This window comes from Mycetomoellerius zeteki, unplaced genomic scaffold (genome assembly GCF_001594055.1).
Source record: "Mycetomoellerius zeteki isolate Tzet28-1 unplaced genomic scaffold, Tzet1.0 scaffold138, whole genome shotgun sequence".
In the NCBI taxonomy this organism is placed as follows: domain Eukaryota; kingdom Metazoa; phylum Arthropoda; class Insecta; order Hymenoptera; family Formicidae; genus Mycetomoellerius; species Mycetomoellerius zeteki.
The window spans coordinates 726786-748237 of NW_017256319.1; the positions used below are offsets into that span (position 1 = coordinate 726786).

At 36.0% G+C, this 21452-nt stretch overlaps 1 protein-coding gene across 1 annotated transcript; it reads left to right on the forward strand.

Moving 5' to 3' along the window:
• The first annotated feature begins 11989 nt into the window (after positions 1-11989).
• On the forward strand, positions 11990-12599 carry LOC108731783 (uncharacterized). The gene is made up of 2 exons (XM_018462286.1): positions 11990-12133; positions 12405-12599. Exons 1-2 carry the CDS (start codon positions 11990-11992, stop codon positions 12597-12599), a joined length of 339 nt encoding a protein of 112 aa, XP_018317788.1.
• Positions 12600-21452: the final 8853 nt, after the last annotated feature.

The window sequence follows — 21452 nt, forward strand, 5'->3', positions numbered from 1 at the left end:
GCACAAGATTAATAGTCTCTTCGATATTTGAAATTATTGAATGTCGAGATAAGTTGGACAGCTTTTAAGAGTCAAGCTGCTATTATTAGGCAAGACTCATTGTAAATAATAATACGTCAAGAACAATTAATCTTTCACAATGTACGCCTCGAAATAACAGGTGCCTGAGTGCTGTACAGCGTTCATTCTGTATTCAGACGAATGGATGAACATCGTGTGCTGACGGTTATAGTCCGAAACGCTGGAGATGAGGCACATTTATATAGGCACGCACACGCGCAAGCAAGTCCAGTAGTCGGTCCAGTGGCCGTAGCTGCGGCCGGCAGCTGCGGGGGTGGCGATCGGGGCTTTCCCCCCTCGGCCGTAGGAGGGTGGCGAGGCGTTGATCAATACGTGAAGATAGAATCCGATGCTACCCATCCAGCCATTCCGCCTCCCCCCTGTCCCCTTTCCCTCTTTGTCCCCTTGGTTCCTCTCCACCATACGCCAGCTCGACAACGCTACAACCGCCGCTGCCCGGTCCGGCTGAGGGTATCGCGGCTCAATCGACTGATTTGTCACCCACGCATCATTTTCTTCGAAGGAGGGTGGATTTCTCGAAGCTTACCGTAGAGAGCGTTCAAGCCTTGCGGCGTTTCCATTAGTAGTGGTAAAACGTTTAATTTTAAACTTCAGTATAAATTTGCACGATTTATCATTAGTACAATCGCACGATCAAATATGATAATTGCAATTATATATCATTCCATTCGTAATACTCAAACAAATCACGAAATCCATTCTAGTTTCGTAAATGTTATACATGTGATGAATTTTAATGAAAGCTAGCTCGTATTCAGCTCAATAATACAAAAAGTAAAACCATTACAATATTTATAATATTTAAAAGAAAGAGAGGAAAACACATTTTATAGTTTATCAAGTAGATCATTTAAAATATCCCGAAACTTTCTGTTTGTTAAAACTTTTTTTTATTTAGTGTTGATAAATCAATTCACCTTACGATTCGATTTAGCGCTTTAATCGCTACATTTTTTTTGGCAACAAAGCCGTTCGCTCAGAATACGAAAAACAAAATTACTAATGCGATATTAGCATAGAGAAAATAACAGGTAATTTAACACGGAGGGATTAGTGCGATAGGAGGGTCTAGAATTTTGCAGGCAGGCAGAGGGAAAATGCCAGTCCGGTAACGGGGCTCGCTCTGAAAGGAAAGTTAAATCCCTTTACAGTTTATACGACGAACGCTGGTGTTCCCAACTTAGCTGGTTTAGGGTCATAAACCTTGCCCGAGCATGCAGAGGAAAACGCATTTATAACTAACGTAACTCGTATCCCGCTTAGCTAAATAATTAAAAGATACGAGAGAAAAGGGGGTTACGTTCCACCTCCCCCGCCGTGAACATTACTACCATTACCGCCGAGCCTCAATTCCCTTCAACTGTCAACTATATTATGTACCTTCATTACGTCGTTATCATTGTTTCTGCTTCGTATCAGGAAAAAAATACTCTTACAGAGTGTTTTACTTTTATTAATCATATATCGTTCTATTTAAAAATGTAGCAGTGAAAAGTAAAATGTAATTTTCCTTTATATTTATATAGGTATCTAAATGACAGAAAGAAAAGTTAATTTATTTCTAAAACAACGTTATATTAATATAATATAAATCTTTTATTATTCCTTGATCTTCGCGCGTATATAAACCGTATTAATTATTGCAACTTGTAATTAATCACCCAACCAGATCGTATTATTCGATTAAAAAACAGGATGAAAGAAAAAAAAAAAGCAAAATCTGTCATACTGGTTGGATAAATATATGTACAAGGATGAGAAGAGAGAGCGGTCATTGGACCGTTGACGAGAATCGGTTTAGCGTGCCGCAGTGTAAGAGGTAGGGACCAACGTTAGCTTTATGTTAATCTCGGCTAGCGGCGCTGCGGCTGACAACGATGCTGTCGCTGTTAATATCGCCCGGTGACGTAGTAGTAACTAGTTGCCGGTATACCTGCCGGCCAAACTGCATTGCGCCGACACAGTCTGGGAGCGTACGTGTGGAGTATGCAGCCTGCCGCTACGTACTCTCCTATGGTGTACGCTTCGGGGGTGGTATCGCACGATATGGTGTGGCTGTACCACCGAGAGGGTGGCGACAGGGGTGGCAATCAATATGGGCCTCAACGCAAACACGGCGCCGCTGTTGTACTAACATCAAATAGGCGGATAGCGACCGGTCGCTCGCCTCGTGTGCATTGTCTACTCTACTACTCTGTATAAACCGACCGCTTTTCGATATTTTTCGCCCGGCTGATCGAGTCGGGTTAACCGTTGCCGATCGTGCCGACCTCGATACTTCCAACCTTTATGCCTTCGTCCAAAGACGTTAGTAAAAAAAAATAATAAGTTTATGAATCTAACTACATATATAATACAAAGATAATGGAAATCTAATTAACTTCTTTCTATTGACGTAACATTTTTTTTTACTAAATATTTGAATAAATATAAACAATTATCATTTGATATTGAAAATAAGAAGAATACGATTCTAATAAAAGATTTTGCGTGTACAGAGTCTAATTTGTTATTATATATTGTAGATGTATACTATTATCCCCTATTACATACGCATAGTAAAAAATAATTTACAAAATCAAAACTGATGGAAACATTTTTCATTTGTGACTTGTAAACGCAGATAAATAAAAGCAGTTTGCAGTAGATACGATTTTTTGGAAGAAAGTTATAAAATCAAAATTAATGGAAACATTTTTCATTTGTGACTTGTAAACGCAGATAAACAAAAGCAATCTCTCTCTCTCTCTCTCTCTCTCTCTCTGCAGTAGATACAATTTTTTGGAAGAAAGAACAAATAGCGCGCAGTGAAATTCTGGGAAGCATCGCACCATAAATTCGAGGATTGCCGAGAACAAGGAGGCAAAATTCCGCAGTCGGAATTTTCTTCAACGAAGTAGAATCACGCGGGCCGCGAGTCGCCGCTGCGCCGCGCTACCCTGCCCACTTCTCCCTCGACAAGGCGGAGCAAAAATTCGATGGTGGGAACAATAGCGAGAAATAAATTATGCGAGATTACAAAGAAGGCAGCATGGGTCGGGGAAGACACTTTATATTATCCGGAGACAGCGGTAGCATAATTGCCACCCGGACCACCGCCGCTCCTTGAACTCGCCCCCGACCGTCTTTTTCCACCCCCGCTGTCTTCTCGACCCATGTTCTTCGATAACGCCTCCGGAAAATAGAAGAAGACGAAGAAGTCCCTCGTTATGAGATGCGAGCTGATTTCTTGCTCAGCTGTTTTCCCCGCACTACCATTCTTTAGTAAGATTTCCCCAACGTAAACATCCCGGCTCTGGTTCCAGCACACCACTCCACTCACTTCGCTCCATTCCACTCGATTCGGCCTACCATCCGCACTCCTTCAATCCCACGGAATGAGTTTCGCTTTGTGCGTCCATCAAAGAGTACGCGTAAAATTGCATTTAATGCATTTGTCAGTGATAATTAGTAATTAATTCAGATTTTAATTTTGCTGAAGCAAAATGTTTTTAAATCAATACTAGTATTTTAATATCATGTATGAAATTAATTTTTTATATAAAATTATAGTTATATTATATTCATAAAATACATGCATATTTTGACTTAATCAGAGAAACGAATTTGATAATATACAAATTTTATGCATAAATGGATCAATTGATAATCTCGTGAAAACCCGTAATAAATTAAGATTTTATTCGTTCACGAGAATCTCTAATTTAAATGCATGTCTCATTGCCTCAATATCCGTTGGTCTCTTAGTCAATTTAAATGTTGAAGTACTTTTTCTGTATATTGAGAACGAATCTTCCAATTGAAGTTCAAGTTCTGTTCATCTGTTGTCACTCTTTTTTTAACTAGTATAATAAGAACTTTTTATCAGAATCTCTTTTATATAGTAATCATGTTAAATTTGCTACTTACATAATGTATGACATCTTTACTTAATGCATGACTTTCGCACATATATTGCAATAAATTAGTTTTTTATAAACGAAATTGTGATAATATTAATGGTAATATTTTAACGCAAAAACTAAAAAAATAAACAAAACTATATATATGAAGTACGTAGGAATATTAAAGCCGGTTGTAACGATGAAGATGGTCTTAGGAGCACAAGGTTTAGGGTGATGGAAACGTAAGATGTTAATGAGGCTGGAGGGTTGGCATTCCTAGCGGCCTCCAAGACTTCCAAAGATTTCTCTCTGGTGACGTCAAAATTCTGATCCTCCACGAGTCTTCGTTCAATCTCGACGCGCATGTTTACTCTAGTATAGTATAGTTTTTCTCAAGTATGACAAATTTAATAATTTGCAACGAGAACTGTGTAACGTTACACACAGATGAAAAATTTGTTAAACTTAACATATTTCACGTGTCCCAAAGGGTTCACCCAATTTTTGTTAATTTAATATAAAATGAATACGTTAGAATAAATAACAAATATTATGTAAAAAAATCCACTTTCAACAATAGTATTCTACAGCAATCGCATCAATTATTTTTTATGTAATTTACGTAGATTCTTGAAATAAAATGTTCAACAAGAACATTATGTGATACAAATGGTTCTCCGCTTCCAAAAAAAGTGAAACATTATCAATTTCAATTAAGTTTTATCAAAATTATTTCATTATTTAATATAGTGATTAAATCATGAGAAAAGTTTTGAAAATACACTCGTAAATAATATCCAAAGCTTTAAGTATTTTCTCGATTAAAATCGCGTATCTTAATTTTTTTGCTCCTTTTTTCGAAGCATAATGGTACGCAAAGGCTACCCCTGGTGCTCTTAAATTATTGTTGTTCGGGGTGGAGCATACAGCACGCGAGGGCGTATCATACGAAGAGATATGATAACCCCAGGCTATGGGTTGGTTCGGTTAAACGGACCAATAATATTCCATGGTTGTCCCATTCATAACCAGATATCATAAAGTACCGCCCACCGAAAGAAATTCTCTTACGTATTATGTGAGACTGCATTTCATGTATATTATACTTACATACCGATATTTTTATTTATTTTTAACGTCACTATTACTACTTATAAAATATATAAAAAATTAGATTGGAATTTCTTAATTTTAGATTAATTCATTTTTTATGTCGAAATATTAATTTGTTTATTTCAGTTATATAAATATTTATAATATTGTCTTTTCTATAAGAAAACCATTATTTAAACAATTTAAATATAAATTTAAATTCGTAATAAAAGTAAGAACTATATCTAATCTCACTGAGATTTTGTTTCGCTTTTGTTTATTAAAAAGAAAAAGATCTCGTTTAATCGTGATTGGTATAGTAGGATCATCCGTATTATAATTTTCTGAGAGTTCAAGAAAATTGCAAATGTCAGGTACAGCGCGGAACGCTTAAGACGTTTGAGCAGCAATGAGGGGGTGAATTGCGGTGAAAACGTTAGGTAGAAGCAAAGGGGGTATTCGTAGGAAAGAAGAGATGGGGCGGTGAGGGGGTTAAACTAAGAGATAGAGGGTTGCTGTCACAACCACGCCAACCGTTACTTCTGCTCTGGTAAATTCTGCGCTCGCTAGAACATCGGATGATGTTCCGCCTGTTCGTCTGCTTGCGATCAGTTTCTTCGATGCTTCAACGAACACTTTATCTCCTCTCTTTTTCTCATCACAACATAATTATTGCATGACGAATGAGACTTTTCTAAGCGATACTACTGAAATGACCACGCATCAAAGATACAAAGCGTTGGCAAATTTACAATTACAAAAACAATTCTAAAACTTCTATTGTAAAATAAAAATCAGTGCTGTACATTATGTATAACATGTATACTAGATGTTTCTTAAAATTTTCCTACGAATCGTACAGCGCTATTTCTGATCAAAACTGATATATATATATAATTTCGTGAATATAATAAAAAAAATATATCATGATGAACTTTATACATATTATAAAAATATCAAAGTGTAGATAAAAAGCACAGGTAACAAGATAATAAATTCTACGTATGCGTAAACACGACTATATAGGTATGAAATTGTGAGCTCGCCGAGTCTTCCGCTAAGGGAGCAAAACATCAAGAAAAAGAGAGGTAGACAGAGCGCGGAAATTGCGGTGCGATCTGTTTCAACCTTGAATATCAGCCCCGCATCGTCGCCCACGAGAGCGTTCAGTCGCATCTCGCGTGGAATATCGCTCGTTTAAAAAGGGAAACGCCGCCAAGCACACGAAAGCTTTTCCCTCCTCCCTATACGGCGCATCAATTTATACGCAGCGTTGAGAAATCAAGCGAAGGAAGCTACCCCAGGCGCGCGCTGCTCCGCGCTGTACCGCGTTCTCGGTAAGCGGCCCCGTTTATGCGCCGATAGGGATGAAACTGAGGGGTGGAAGCTTTGTTTTATACTTATACGAGTTTGAGCTCGTGATGTATTCCGACAAGGAGCACGAGCGTGTCTCAATTGCAAAAACGAAAGAGACGGAAAATATAGGCACGTCGGCAGAGAATGGCAGGGCGATGGGAGGGAAAGCAAACCCCGAAAGTAGTAGGGACGAATAGATATCAAACCGCGATTGCCATTTTTCCTTTCACGATTCGGCACGCGCGCATTTCACTCCTTTACTAATCCAACAGCGATTTTAATCCGTATTGAGCGTCACGCTTTAAAGAGAGAGAAAAAGAAAAAGAGACCGAGAGAGAGAGAGAGAGAGGGGGCGTTAAAAGGACATTGAGAGGGAAAGTGACAAGAGCCGTTGCTTTTTCAATAGACTCGCATTTTCAATCGCGCTACACGGAAAGAACGTTTTTGCTCAAGTACCTAAAAATTTAGCTAGATACGGAAAATAATTTTGTTAGACTATTAAAATAAATACGTAGAACGGTCAAGCGTGACGAGTAATGTTATAAAAAGTTCTGATATTCTAGTAACCAGTTTGAGCGTTCTACATAATTATTTTCAGATCTGTATCTAGCTAAATTTTTATTAATAATAATACTTCAACAAAAATTGTTCTTTCCACATAGTGATAAAAGTTAAACCGTGATAATATTTCGCACGTTGTGATGAATATTTCAAGTTGTTTATCAATTGAAGGAAATACTATGCTAATGATAGAATAATCACGCAGAAACTTTCCCTCTTTTATGTCTCGTTCGCACTTATCATGGGGATAACTCACTCCCTATCATTTTGCATGGCGTTTCTTGAAATTAAAAAAAACTTGAGAAAACTTGTTCGTATATACATACTTCTTGTACTTGTGCAATATGTATTACATTATGACATGCATAAATATATTCAAAAAATATTGTTATTTCATTTAATCAAAGTTTTCCTAACTTTTTTAGAAATACTCATGAGGATTGATAATTTATAATAACAAATATGTTTGTTATTATAATATAAAACCACGATTGATGTTTTAAAATATAAAAAATTGCATAGAGTTGCAAAATGTAGAAACAAATATCAAGATGAAAATAATCTGGTCGGCAACAGTCGAGCGCAACATATCGTTCAGCAAATATTTCGATAAATCAGCGAGACCATGGCGAAAAGCGGCACGGCGTAGTAGCAAGGTATACAACACATATCTTAACGTCGTATAAATCTCCCACTGGAAAATTACACCAATGCGAGATAGACGAAGAGATCGCGAAAGAAAGGATGAGAAGGAAAGTTTGCATCGAAGGTGGGCAAGCAGAAGCGAGAGTAGGGAGAGCATAGAAAGCACGAGACTCCCCTCGATCGGTAAAGGTGAGGTGGCTCCGAGAGTAGAGGGCGAGGCGAGGCTCGAAGATCCCGGGTTGGGGTAAAGAGTATACTTCCCCTCTCCTTTTGCAATCCACCACCCCCATCACCTTCTCCTTTACCAATACTGCCATCACGATCACCACCAGCACTATTCCAAATCCAGTAGTAGTAGCAATAACAGCGACAGTACCAGTAGGAGCAGCAGCTTCGGCGACAGTGGCGGTGGCGATAGCGATAACAGAACGCAGCTGTAGCGGAGGCAGCGGAAGCGTCGGTGGCGGCTGCGACGGTGGCGGCAGTGGTGGCAGCGGAGGTAACAGCAGCAGGAGCAGCAGCTTTCCCCACTTCAGAAGAAAAGCACTTTCATAAATCTGCCAGCAGATATATGTGCGCACAATTTCCGAGATCCGGCCATTAAAGAGCCGCTCCTCGGCTATACCTCCCCCTACCTCGTCCATTTCTGCCGCTTCTATCGCCCTGAACCAACCGGTCCACCCTCCTCCTCTGCCGCCCGTTATCCACCCCCCCCTAGCCGCCGAAGCGGCGTGGATATAATGCGGCCGGGAGCCTGAAAGTAATTCTCTCCGTGGTTATATCTTGATCTCATCCCCACTCCGTTACCTCTTCCTCCGCCGCCTCCTCTTTCTCGCACAGCCACCCTCAGAGAGAAACCCTCGAAACCATTGCTATGAAGAATAAACGGCTAAGCAATGCCAGCGAGCCCGCGATCACCCTCCCTTTCCCGCCTACCTCATCTACCATTCCGCTCCTTTCCACCTGAACCTTCCCCGGTTTACCCCGAGCCGAAAACTCAACGCGTTTAGATAACGTACTGAAATGCCTCACGGCACACTCCTCCGCCTACCCCACCTTCTTGCCCCCTTCCTACCTTCGTTTCCACCTCTGCACACCACGTGGAATTCACCCTTTTCTCGACGTTCACACAACAGGCGAGGGGAAGGAGAGTAAGGGCGCGCGGGATGAGTATGCCCCGGATATCCCGCGGCGTGGAGTAACACGCTGTAAACAGTTTACTTCTAAATCGGCGAGTTTCCTATATATTTTCAGATAGGGGCTGACTTATGCCCGCCGACGCCCCTGGTAAGCGTCGACCGTTTTTAAAGATTTATCTTGGCGCAATACGCCGACACGAGGGGCTGCGCCATTGCATCGAGCCACAAGCTTTTGCTTTGAAAACGTTCTTACAGAAAAATCTTAAGAGCTGGCAGTTTCATTAAGCTCCACAATAGTTGAGAAAAAAATATATAAGCAAATATTATCATGATTGCTTTCATCCGTGTTAAATTTTGAAAATAAAAGTGAGATAATATATGTCTATTCTTATTTACATTATTATTTTAGATAACTAATGTGTTAATATTATTTGCTATATTTTCTTATCATTTACACATATGGTATATAATGTGTCGGTAATATTTGCTATAGTTTCTTATCATTACCCATTTAAAAAATCAATTATAAACAAATAAATCATTTCTAAATATATTAGATTTAATGGTTTCATATAATAAAATTAACTGATTATTCTTATATTATAAAAAATTTATTACAAGAAAATATTTAATAGGAATATGTAATTTGTCCAAATTATTTTATTTTGTCGTTATGTTTAATATATTATGGAATTATCATTTACGATATAAACTAATGACAATGTCAAAGAATACAAGGTACAGCTTTGTGCACTTTCCTAATATAATTTACTCTTTTATATGATATGATACTTTTTATGTTTATTAGATTAGATAGACATTTAATAACAGTGATATTACATGCAAAATCAATAATAGAACCTCTTTCATCAATGTTCATGATGGGACAAAGCTTCCTGCGAGAGGAAACAGATGAGCGTCTCAACTACAGCATATTATACAGATTAGTTACCTCACTTGTATCTAGAAAGGGGATATTATTTATCTTTGTAAATCCTTCCCTACCCTTAAGAAACATCCAACTATACCTAAGATAATTTCCCTCTTCCCTCTTTCATATACATATCTGTTATATTTCTTAATTTATAATTTATAGTAACATTGTCTAATTTAAATTAAAATCTTATCTAAATTAAAAATCGTAATATTATGATCTCAAGAGAGTCGGAAATCCATAAAAAAGACAAAAAAGAAGAGTTGAGAAAATCTATTTCTGTTCCTATCTGTTATTTCCTAATTTATTTTCGGTCCTATCTGTTATTTCTTAATTTATAATTTATAGTAATATTGTCTTTGACCTAATTTGAATTAAAATCTAATTTAAATTAAAAATCGTAACATTATAATTTCAAGAGAGTCGAAAATCTGTAGAGAAGACGAAAAAGAAGAGTTGAGAATCTATTTCAGTTGACTAATACAGATGAATTGGTACATAATAAAATCTATTACAGTGATAAGATTTTTCCAATGTTCCAAAAATAGAATATGAACCAATAATGAGATCAACACAGTATTAATAAAAATTACAAAGAAGAGTTAAAGATATATTAAAAAAAAATATCAACGCAGAGTGGCTATCCGGCTTCCAGTACAATAAAATTTGATAAAGAAGGACAAAGTTTGTAATACAGTATTCTCGGCTCTCGTTCTCAGCGCAGCTATGAAGCTTTTGGTCGTAGTAAAATAGAAGGAGAAAGCGGGAGCGAAAAAGGAGAACGCGTTTCTATAAGCGTAGCGAGGCACCGTTACCTCTAGTCGCAACTTTCAACACAAAAAAGAAAGTTTAGTTAGATCTAAATCACATTATTGTTGTTGGAATCATCACAATAGCACAAAATGTATCAATGACTCACTTATATCAATTTTGAGAAATAATATTTAGCAGTTTCATGTGTATCAAGTTGCATATAACAAATTTTACAAAATGAAAAGTTACATATATGTATATAAACTTATATTTACATATGCCATATAATATATATAACTTTATCATATTTAATTACTTATTGTAAACAACAATATTTCGTAATTATGATATTACAATTAATGTGAAATATGCGTAACATTCGTTTACTAAATTTTTTAAATTTAAATATATTTAAATGTTTATATTTATCAAAATCCATTTATTAATATATACATTTTTAGAGAATTAATTAAATGTATTTTAGTATTAAAATAAAAGAACTAGAGATATAATCATAAATATATATGTATAAACATATCTTATTTACATATAATAATATATAGCTTTACTTTATTTAAGAGATGAAAAAAATATTTAATTTTTACACAATTTGACGTCTGTCATTGCTCGCGAGCCGCTTCAATCTTGTAAAGAGATGCTCGAAACCAGACAAAACTGACCCTGAAGAGCTAAAGACTATCTACGGGTGGGTAAATATGACTCTACCACATACGACCCTCACCTGTTTCGCTGTCTGGGATCTAATTCAGGGGAAAAGCGAGGAATAGTAAGGAAACGGAGAAATACGGAAATGACGAAGATGAGAGAGAAAGAGAAAGATAAAGAAAAGCATAAAACGAAAGAAGGATAGATAGAAGAGCAGAGAGAGAAGGCGAGAGAGAGAGAGAGAGAGAGAGAGAGAGAGAGAGAGAGAGAGGCAGAGAGATGAGGAGAAGGTGAAATACATCAAGATTGCATCCCCACTCAACATCGCGGAGGACGGGAGAGGACGTTCTCCCCTTCTCGTGGTCGTTGCAGGGGAACGTGAGGGAGATTGTAGGTGGATGAGGAGGTAAAGGACGACGGGAGAGTGGGTGATGGTGGTGGTTGTGGCTGAATTCAACGGGGTGTACCGTCTCTGTTGCCAGCCCCGCCCGTCATATTCCGCGAGGGCCAATCCCGCGAGCTCTTTTTATTAGATCCATAAATCCATCATATCGAGCTCACCCCATGGACCATACGCCCTCGCGTACTCATTGGTCGGCATTATGATCTCACACCTACGAGATCGCAAAGGTTTATGGCAGTGCGCGATCTAGATCCGCCGTGCCTTTGGCGCATTGCGGACTTTTCTTCACCCCGCCTCGTTATTAATATTGAATTTTTCCTCCGTGAGAGAAGAGCGACCGGGACGAGAAGACCGAGAAGCACCCTTCAAGGTGCGCCAAGAACTTGCTCGCAGTGGTGCTCGCAGAGGAGTGGTAAGCTCTCGTGTGTAGGTGGGCTCAAAGGGGCATCTATGTTGGGGGAAGGGGGCACACGAGATGCGCGCGCAAATCTTCCGTACCAACCTTGCTGTGCAGACCACTGTCCACTCTTCGCCACCCGACGTTCTTTCCTCATCTCGTGTCCTACGTTCCGACGGGACTGACGAGACGTTTCTGCCGGAGGGATCGAAAATTTGCTCGGTAATGCAACCAACACTACGACACATGTGCCCTTAACAATACTTCCAACATATTATAGAATATTATAGAAAGAAATGTTTACTTCAACTTTAAAACTTTTATATCAAACTTTTAGTTAGCCTATTGATATTGAAAATAAGTTCGGTTTTTTGCGTTTGACAATCTCTCAAGAAAAAGTTCGTTCGAAGATAAGAAAATTAAACAGAAATGAACACAATATGATCATGATGAAAGTATTCATAACTCGAACATAATCACATTATGTAAACAGGGATGTTTCAGTTCCCAGAGGGCTAGTTCTCTTGTCCCCAAGGAGTCGCAGGACCGAAAGAAACCGACGATGAGCGGAAAGCGTAGAAGCGGGGAAGACTCGAAGACCATCAGACTGCTTGACGGACGCGAGGATCAATATCCTCCGATACCATACTCCGAAAGCTATATACGAACCCATTTCCACCGCCAATAAAACGCCATACCTACGTGTATTGCGCTATTCGGGCGATTCTCTTCCTGGCCTCCTATTGGCCGTAAAACACTGGTCGGCTGAAAGGTTGAATTTTATCGCGGGGAAAGAAATATCGATGTAAAGGAGAGCAACTCAGGGCGGTACGGTATGTACATATATATACAAACAGTCGCTATGTCTGTTGCGCGTTACGATAAATGTGTCGGTGAAACGTTTCGCGTTTTCCATGATCTTAAAATGAGAAAACATAGAACAATGTTTATATTCTTAAAAGTGCTTGTGTTTTTAATTAGAATAACAAAATTAGAGCATAAAGATTAGTCCGTTTGCACAATCAGTTAATAAGTATAGTAAATAAAAAGTATTTGTATAATTTCTAATTAATTATGTCTATAATATGATAAATATATACATATTCGATAATATAAGGTAGAATAAATTTCACGAAATTGCAAACAATAGTTTTATGGAAAATCGATACGGATTAAAAATATACTGAAAAATTTTGAACTCATAAAGTGCATAATATAATATATTGATAAAATTTCTTGTAACCTACATTTAAATTGTCACATCTAAATTAAACAAGAGATAATATATAATACCTAATTATTTAATCTCTTTCTCTTTTAAAATATTCGTGAAATCTAGTTTTAACCGCGAGTACACCGGGATATATTCCGCAAACGGAACGCCGAGATAGAAGAATCCCGTGATAGAAGAATCCCGTGAATATAGATAAGACAAGCTTGCGCGCGATCTCATTGGAAGATCTGCGGCTCCAATCATAAGACGTACCGATATCGCGTTACGCTATGATATGACATTATCATAACGCGGCCGGTTTATTATTGGTCGCGGGTGCGCCCTACTCTGCCTCCTTCGCTCCTTCCTTTCTTCCGTTCTTCCAGTCACCCCCGAACTGTATCTCGACGCATACGTATCTCGGTTGGTGAGGTGGGGCTCAGAACCCCCTATTCCGCTACCACCCCGCTGCCAACTGCCGCTTCCCCTTCTAGCCCCAACCGTTCTGCCGCCATCTCCCCGCCGTCCTGGCCACCCTCCACCCCCGCCCGAATTATGAGGATCAATACACGAGGAAGCTTGCAAGGGCAGCGCCGACGCTACTCGTTTGTCGACCTTCTTCGAGCGTGGACCTTCTTCGTCTCACTGGACATCCGTAGGAATGACGGCATCTCAGTCGCTAACTTCCTCGCACATACCATTTTTTTATTTTAACTGTCCTATCCTTTTACACGACTGTCTGCACACATATTGTTATATGCTCGTGCAATATAATATGCAATATAGTAATTGTGTAAGGTTTATTTTTTATAATATTAAATTTTATACCTTCTCTTCATTTATGATCGATGAAACTCTGAGAGGAATTGTAAAATAAAATTGTCAAACTTTTACAAAAAGTCTAAAAAGATTTTTAACTTCTTCAACTAGGCCACGTGTCGGCTTTCTTTGTCTCCCTAAATATTCGTGCGAGTGATGGCACTGCCTTCGCTTCCTTACACACGTAGTAGGTAGTCATTTTTGTTTTGCTCCGATATTCTGTCTTCTTTGTATAGATATACGTGTGTGTGTATTTGTATATGTGTAAAATACTTTCTTAAATATAATATTATAATAACGTTGAACGCATATTCATTTTAATTTTTATATGACATTACATATTATTCTATATTAAGCATATATCATTATCCATTATATATAATTATTTCAATAAAATATTAAATTTGTAAAATTACATAAATATAAATAAAGAAAATAAAATAAAAAGAACTCTTTGATCATAATATGTAAGTCTATTCCAATTTTATTAGTATTTCTATATTTACATGACTCATCGATCTTAAATGAACTGCAGAAGATATAAAATTAAATATTATAAAAAATAAACGTTTACAATTATTTATATTTCATTTACAGTGCAAAAGATATCAAATTATTGCTTTTATTATTAATTTATGCGTATACAAAGATTTAAGATTTTTAATGTAATATTGACACAATCCTCAAGTTGAACAACTCTTTCTGCTACTTTTTAACCGAGTATGATAATGATAATCAATTCATAAGTATCTGATACCTGATATTTTAAACTATTTTAATTAATTTGGTAGTAATTACGTTAATGTAAACGATACAAACGTATGTACGTATATTTGTTAACATTCTCATACATAATATTTCTCATAAAAAATATTTCTAATAAAATTCATTTTATAATATCTCTCTCAAGAAATTGCGAAGTATTGCTCATAATAGTCATAATTTAATTTTTGTAATAGCAAATGAATAAACTACCCCCTATATTTATAGAAATGTACTTAACAGTAGTTTCTTATTCAATTAATAATATCTAATTTAAATAAAATACATTAAATATAAATAACTAAATATTAATATTTATTATATTATATATATATATAAAACATATATATTCTAAATTATTAATTAAATATATATTTAAGTTTCGATATCTTATGTGTGTGTGCATGAGATGTGTTTCTTTTACAAAATTATTTTTTAACAAGCATTCTTTTATCGATTTTATCGATGCAACTTTCGTCTTTTCTCAACAATAATATATCGAAGTAATTGTATGCTGAGATTCAAATTAATTAAATTATTTTACTTTACTAAATAATTTTTTCGATATTTTTGTCTAAAAAAGATGAATTTTTGTTATTAAAAGATCATATCGATGAAGTCAATGAAACAACATACTAAAAATAGTTAAAGATTGAAAATTCTTTTTAAACAAATGATGAGATATATAAATATTAAATAAAAAAGAAAATAGACGATCATAAAGTCAAATAAATTAATTAGTTTAAATTGAAGTTGATTGGAAAATTCGAGAGGTTTAAGTGTAAGAGTAATATTTATTTTTGCATTCTGACTCTAATTGAATCTCCTCTTTTTATTGTGATATTAAATATTAATTTAAAAATAATCTTTATATAAAAATTGAATATTTCACTTAATAATAATCTTTCTGTACAGCATTCAAATAGCGAAATTCGCAAATATTATTGTTTATATTTATATGAAAATTATATTATTATATATGTGAAAATGATTGCAAGTCCTTTTCTTCAATGAAGCCTATTGTATAAAGTGCCTACGAGGATGCCTATATATAACAGCAATAAGAGAGATACACAAACTCGGCACGAAGCACCCGCATAGTCTCATATGTGCGTGGCTAGCATTATATCGCAGAACAATCGATACATACGTCAGCACACGATAGAGCTCGAATTCCCAGCCCCTGTTGGCCGAACTAAGCCAACCAACCCTGCACTACCACCGTTCGACGACCACAAACTGCCTAGTTCTCCAACATTCGCGTGTCACTTTGCATATCTTACAAGACGACGACCACAATCTCAAAACCGTTCGAGCCACCTGTTCTCTATACATGGTAGAGTGTCCGCAAAAAGATCTTGATCTCTACTTCTAAAGATCGCTTCATCCAAATTTTCTCTTTTACACGTGATACGTAATAATTCACATAATTCTAAAATACCTCTAAAATCTTATATCTCTGCCGTACTGTAACCTTTAACTTTTAATAAATTTTAAGAATCAAATTGGAAAAATGATTATATTATATATTCAATATGCTCGTTGACTCCGACATTTATTGCTGGTACTAACACGTATCAGCATGCACAATACAATTGTCAAAAACATTTTTTCAACTACGGATGTTTCATCCATTACAATGCTTGTAGTATCTTCAGTCAAACGCGACGGCCACGTTATAACCTAGAGATGTCCCTAAGAAAGCATCATTCCAGAAGCAGCATTTGAAAGATGCTAGAGGATGTTAGTGGTCCGTCAGTCGGGCGAATATAGGCGTAGGTATAGTTCGTCGGTGGTAGTAAAGTAGTGGAGAAAACGGGTAGGAACCGTCCGCGGGAAAAAGGAGAAAAGGGAGTGAATTTTTTATCGGTAAAAACTCCATTAGAGAGAGAGAAGCGACGGTGTTTGTTATTGGTCATCCTCGGGGAGAAGATAGAAAGGGTAGGGTAGAGGGCCTTGTCCGGCGCAGAGATATCCATCGATCCGAAGGACGGTAGATCCGCCACCATCCTCGATTCTACCCCCTTCTTACATTCTATATCCTAGGGAGGATCCTCCTCCCTTTACCCACTGTCGGCTTCTATGATGGTGAAACGGAGAAAGATGGAGAGAGAGAGAGAGAAAGGGAGAGAAGCGTTTCGTCCCTTCCTACGGGAGCTCTACGTACGTACGCAGGCAAGCATCTACAATGTTCCTTTGGCGCGGGTGGTATCAAAGAAATCAATTACCCAGCAACACACACGCGAGTCCTGCAGCCGATCTCCACACGGTCCACCCAAAATTCCCCACTACGGAGGCAGTACCGAGCACTCACGCCCTCTCTCCAAGCGTCCATCTTTTCTGGAGTGCCACCCCCTGCGTCTCACATATTTATTTTATACTGCCCGCACCTTGTACGACCATTCCACAGCCCCAGGATGGAATTCTTTATCAAGCCGCTCTCCCAACATAGAACCTCCGTCTATCGTTTCGATCGTACGCTCTCTCGATTGAATCGAGGCGATATTGAATTGTCGAGCACGTTTTTTCACAAAAGCTATGCACTAGCATTTTGATTTTAAACGATCCAATCGTGATTTACGTGTCATAACTCGTTAGGTTTGAAATTGTCTATTGTTGAATAAATGACAAAAAATATATATTTCATATATGCTCTTTTAGCAGTAATCAAATACATAAGATACATTCTTTCCTTTGATTCAATTGCGAATCTAAACGTCACGACACATGCATCGAAAGCTTCGTGACACACTTGAGATCGTATCCGTTTATCAAATTACGTATCTAAAGCATCTCATGACAATACATAGTATTAGTCTAAACTAAAAATGGTCCTTCGTAGTAGCGTCGCCTTCGAGAGACAGGCTCGGAATCAAATGGATTGCGAATGGACGGAGAACAGTGAGATCTAGGAGCGAACGAGAGGAGACAATGGTAATAGTATAAGAGAAGAAAAAGAAAGAAAGAAACAAGAAGAAAAAGAGAGAGAGAGAAAGAGAGAGAGGATAGATGGGACAGACAACAGAAAAGAGAAAGAAGAGAGGAACGGAGAAAAACAGAGCCTCAATGTGGCGTGGGAGGATAGAGGACGGCCGTCGGAATAGCCTCAACTGGACAGCACGTGGACGACTGGACTACCTACTTTTATATCGCTCGGGAAATAATGGGATTCCCATCATGAAGTGGATTTCCCTTGGGAGCCAGTGGACATCGATGCACCCGTCAAGAGATCCAACACCATCCGACGCCCGTATCCTCTATCGGTCTCCCGCACCCCCGACGTTCATCATTCGTGCCCTCCCATACTCATTCACCTGTTCGGAGCTCGCGTCGTCCCGCGTTACACTTTGTTGCGTTAGAAAAATGACCGGAGCTAAGTTCGGAGGATCGTAATGGTATCTCAATTAATTTAATCGATCAAATTTCTCGTATAATGAATTCTTTTTCTTACTTCTGACTTATATATGTTATACCATTGGTGAAAGTCCTGATAAATCAAATACTTTAGACTTTTATTTGGCATTTAATCTATTCGTTAGTTAGACCGTTAAATCCTTAAATTATTACTAATTTTAAATTTTGTCGATAACAATGCATAAATTTTATAAGTTTTATATGGAAATCTTTTGACTTATTTTAAATTTTAGTACACATAAACGAAGAAGGCCTTATTCGGTTAAAGCAAATCTTGTTGCCTAATAATATTTTACATATATGAATTTTTACAATTTCTGATTTTACAATTTATTACGTACTCCAGCTTCAATTTTTCAAGATCAACAAATAATAATCGGCGCGCAGTCTGCTTAAACTGGAAATTGTAAAAATTTACAATATAATTATAATATATAAATATTAGACACTAAAACACGCTTTGACCGAATATAACCTTCTTCGCTTATTTGTGTTGAATATTTCTCGATCGATTTTAATTTATTGTTTAAGTTTCAATGATTAATACATACGTTTTTCTAATTATTTAAATTTATTTAATTTTATTTATTATTTAATTTTTAATGATTTAAATGATTTTTAAAATACCTCACAAGCAAACATATATTTTTTCGAGTTTGATAAGTTCTGAATAGATATATAGATTTGTCTATATAGATAAAAATGTAAGTGTTTTATTATTATTAAGTGTTCTTATGTACATTAAGAAATAAAATATTCTTTTGAACAAAAAATAACTTCAAAATATTTTGAAATACACATCGTTAAAACAGTAAAAAATATAATGATTCAAACAAAGATTTTCTAAAAGCTTTACATAAGGATATATTAATATTTCTCTAAAATGTTATATTTTTCAAAATATTCTTACCATTTATTGTTGTTTCTAATAATAAAAATTTCCTACAAAGTTAAAGCTTTGTGAAGACAAATTTAATCGTGCATAAAAAATTAAATGTTAAAATATATATATATATATACATTATGTATGACGTACATATATTCTACGATTTTATAAGTCTGCACATTATATGTATATTATTCATAAAAGTTTACGATTATAATACTAAATACAAAATCGTTATTATACACTAGAGCCATCTCACTATATGTATGCTGTTTATTTTCTCAGAAAAGATAATAGCAATCGATAAAAAAAGCCTATCGAAGACTTTAAGAGCCTCGATTTATCTTTGAAATTATTACAAAACGATTACCTTCGGGAGGTTTATCGATTGAAAAGAACTAACAACGTTACTAATTGAAGGTAACTAAATTTACTTATTGCGTGAATATAAGTCCACGTTTACTTGTATAAAGAAAAATACAAATTTTATATATTATATTAATTAAGAAAAGATATACCGTCAAGTATCTTTATATATGTATGTAAGCTTTTATATACTCAAATAACCAAACATGTCAGCATATTTGACCACGTTAAGTTCGTTGTACCAATACATTATACTAGTTAATACGTGTAGTCATTACCTATGTCATCTTGTATGATAAAGCAGATGATAATTACGTTTAGCAGAGAAAACTGATCAGTGAGTGCTCAGTGATTCTTTAACATGATTGATTCCTACATTTCGATCCAGCGAAGAACTAAAGATAAGAACCAATCATGTTAAAGAATGTTTTCTCTGTTGAACGCAACCAACAGGTGCATTCAATGGACTTAACAGTTGAGTGAACACTTAATGCTATTACTAGTATATTCTTTTATATCATCTAATCATTTAGATCTAGAGAAGAATACACCAATTGCAGAGAGCGTTTATTCGATTGTTCTCAACATACCATTTTTGAGAGTCTTATTTTTATGATAGTAATTTTTATAATTGTAATTTTTATGATAGTAATTATTAAAAACAAAATAATTTTTCATAAGCAATGAATCGTCTCGTTTTAAAAGCAAAACATGATTTTTCAGACATAACTTGATTTATTTATGAAATATAGATTAGAACAATTGCCAATGAGAACAACATCAATATATCAATATCAATATCAAATAATGATCGTGTGTATAAATCTATTTAATACGTGCAAGAGTAACAACAATAGTAAATCTTTCGATTCAAATTCGGATTTTTCGCAGAACATGAATTATAGATATCTAATTTATTTAGGAGGATCCGAATTAGTAATTGGCATAATCGATTATTTGTTAGAAAAAGATTATTATATGAAATAAACACGATTGTATTGATTGCGCTTTTCGACTATATAGTGCAATTAATTGGGTACAAATAATTTTGTCTGTCACTTCTATCGATTCTCAAGACTATAAATAACTAATTAATTTTGTAAAGTGATAAATTATTAATTGATTATGCCCATCATTATGAATTAGAGTTAAAATGTTTAATATTGTTAATTTATTCATGTAATAAATGGACTTATACACACGAGCTTCTAATATAATGTGTAGCTCTTATTAACAATTATTTCTAATTTATATTTCATTTTTAACCCTTAAGTTTATTGTCCTATATATCCTATATACAGGGTAGCCCATGTAAAGAGTTACAAGCTATTATCTCTGAAAGGGTGTGTTAAATGACTAATATGTTCAGACAAAAGTTTTATGACTTTGTGGAGAGCATAAGATGGTACCGTTTGTTTGACCTTGGATAGCATTGTCAAAGTGAGAGCAAGGCTACTTTGAATTTTTTAGATGGAACTCGCCATTTTTTATTACATTTTCTTGTAGCTTACCTCGAGCTTATACAGTCGGCATTAGCATTACGCAAGTTGTTCGACCGACAGTTAGAACCTTTTGAATGTTGTTCAGGATCATGTCCTGGGTAACATTTGTCAAGATCAAGGTCATTGGAGATTATTCCTCTTATTTTCATTTTTGCACTAAAAATTCATTTTTACATAAAAAATGAAAATAAGAGGTACAATCACCAATGGCCTTGATCTTGATAAATGTTATCCAGGACATGATCCTGAACAATATTCAACAATATGAACAAGAGGTTTTAGTTGTTCGTCGGTCGGACAACTTGCGTAATGCTAATGTCGGCTGTACTGTAACTTTCGAGCCTTATAACTCAAAAAATACTTAATGAAAAAATATTTTATTATAGTGTTTTGGAAAGTTCTCGAGGTAAGCTACAAGAATACGTAATGAAAAATAGTGGGTTTAATTTAAGAAATTGAAGGTGACCTTTTCATGTGACCTTCAAGCAACTATCCAAGGTCAAACCAATGGTACCATTTTATAGTCTCCTTGAAACCATACAACTTTTGTCTGAAACATTTTCTTGTAAAATGGACAAA

Excerpts from the sequence above, each read along its gene's own strand:
- LOC108731783 (XM_018462286.1), top strand. The coding sequence starts at position 11,990 with ATGCGCGCGCAAATCTTCCGTACCAACCTTGCTGTGCAGACCACTGTC. Across the intron at positions 12,134-12,404 it reads AGGGATCGAAAATTTGCTCG|GGATGTTTCAGTTCCCAGAG; the intron begins GTAATGCAACCA and ends TTATGTAAACAG.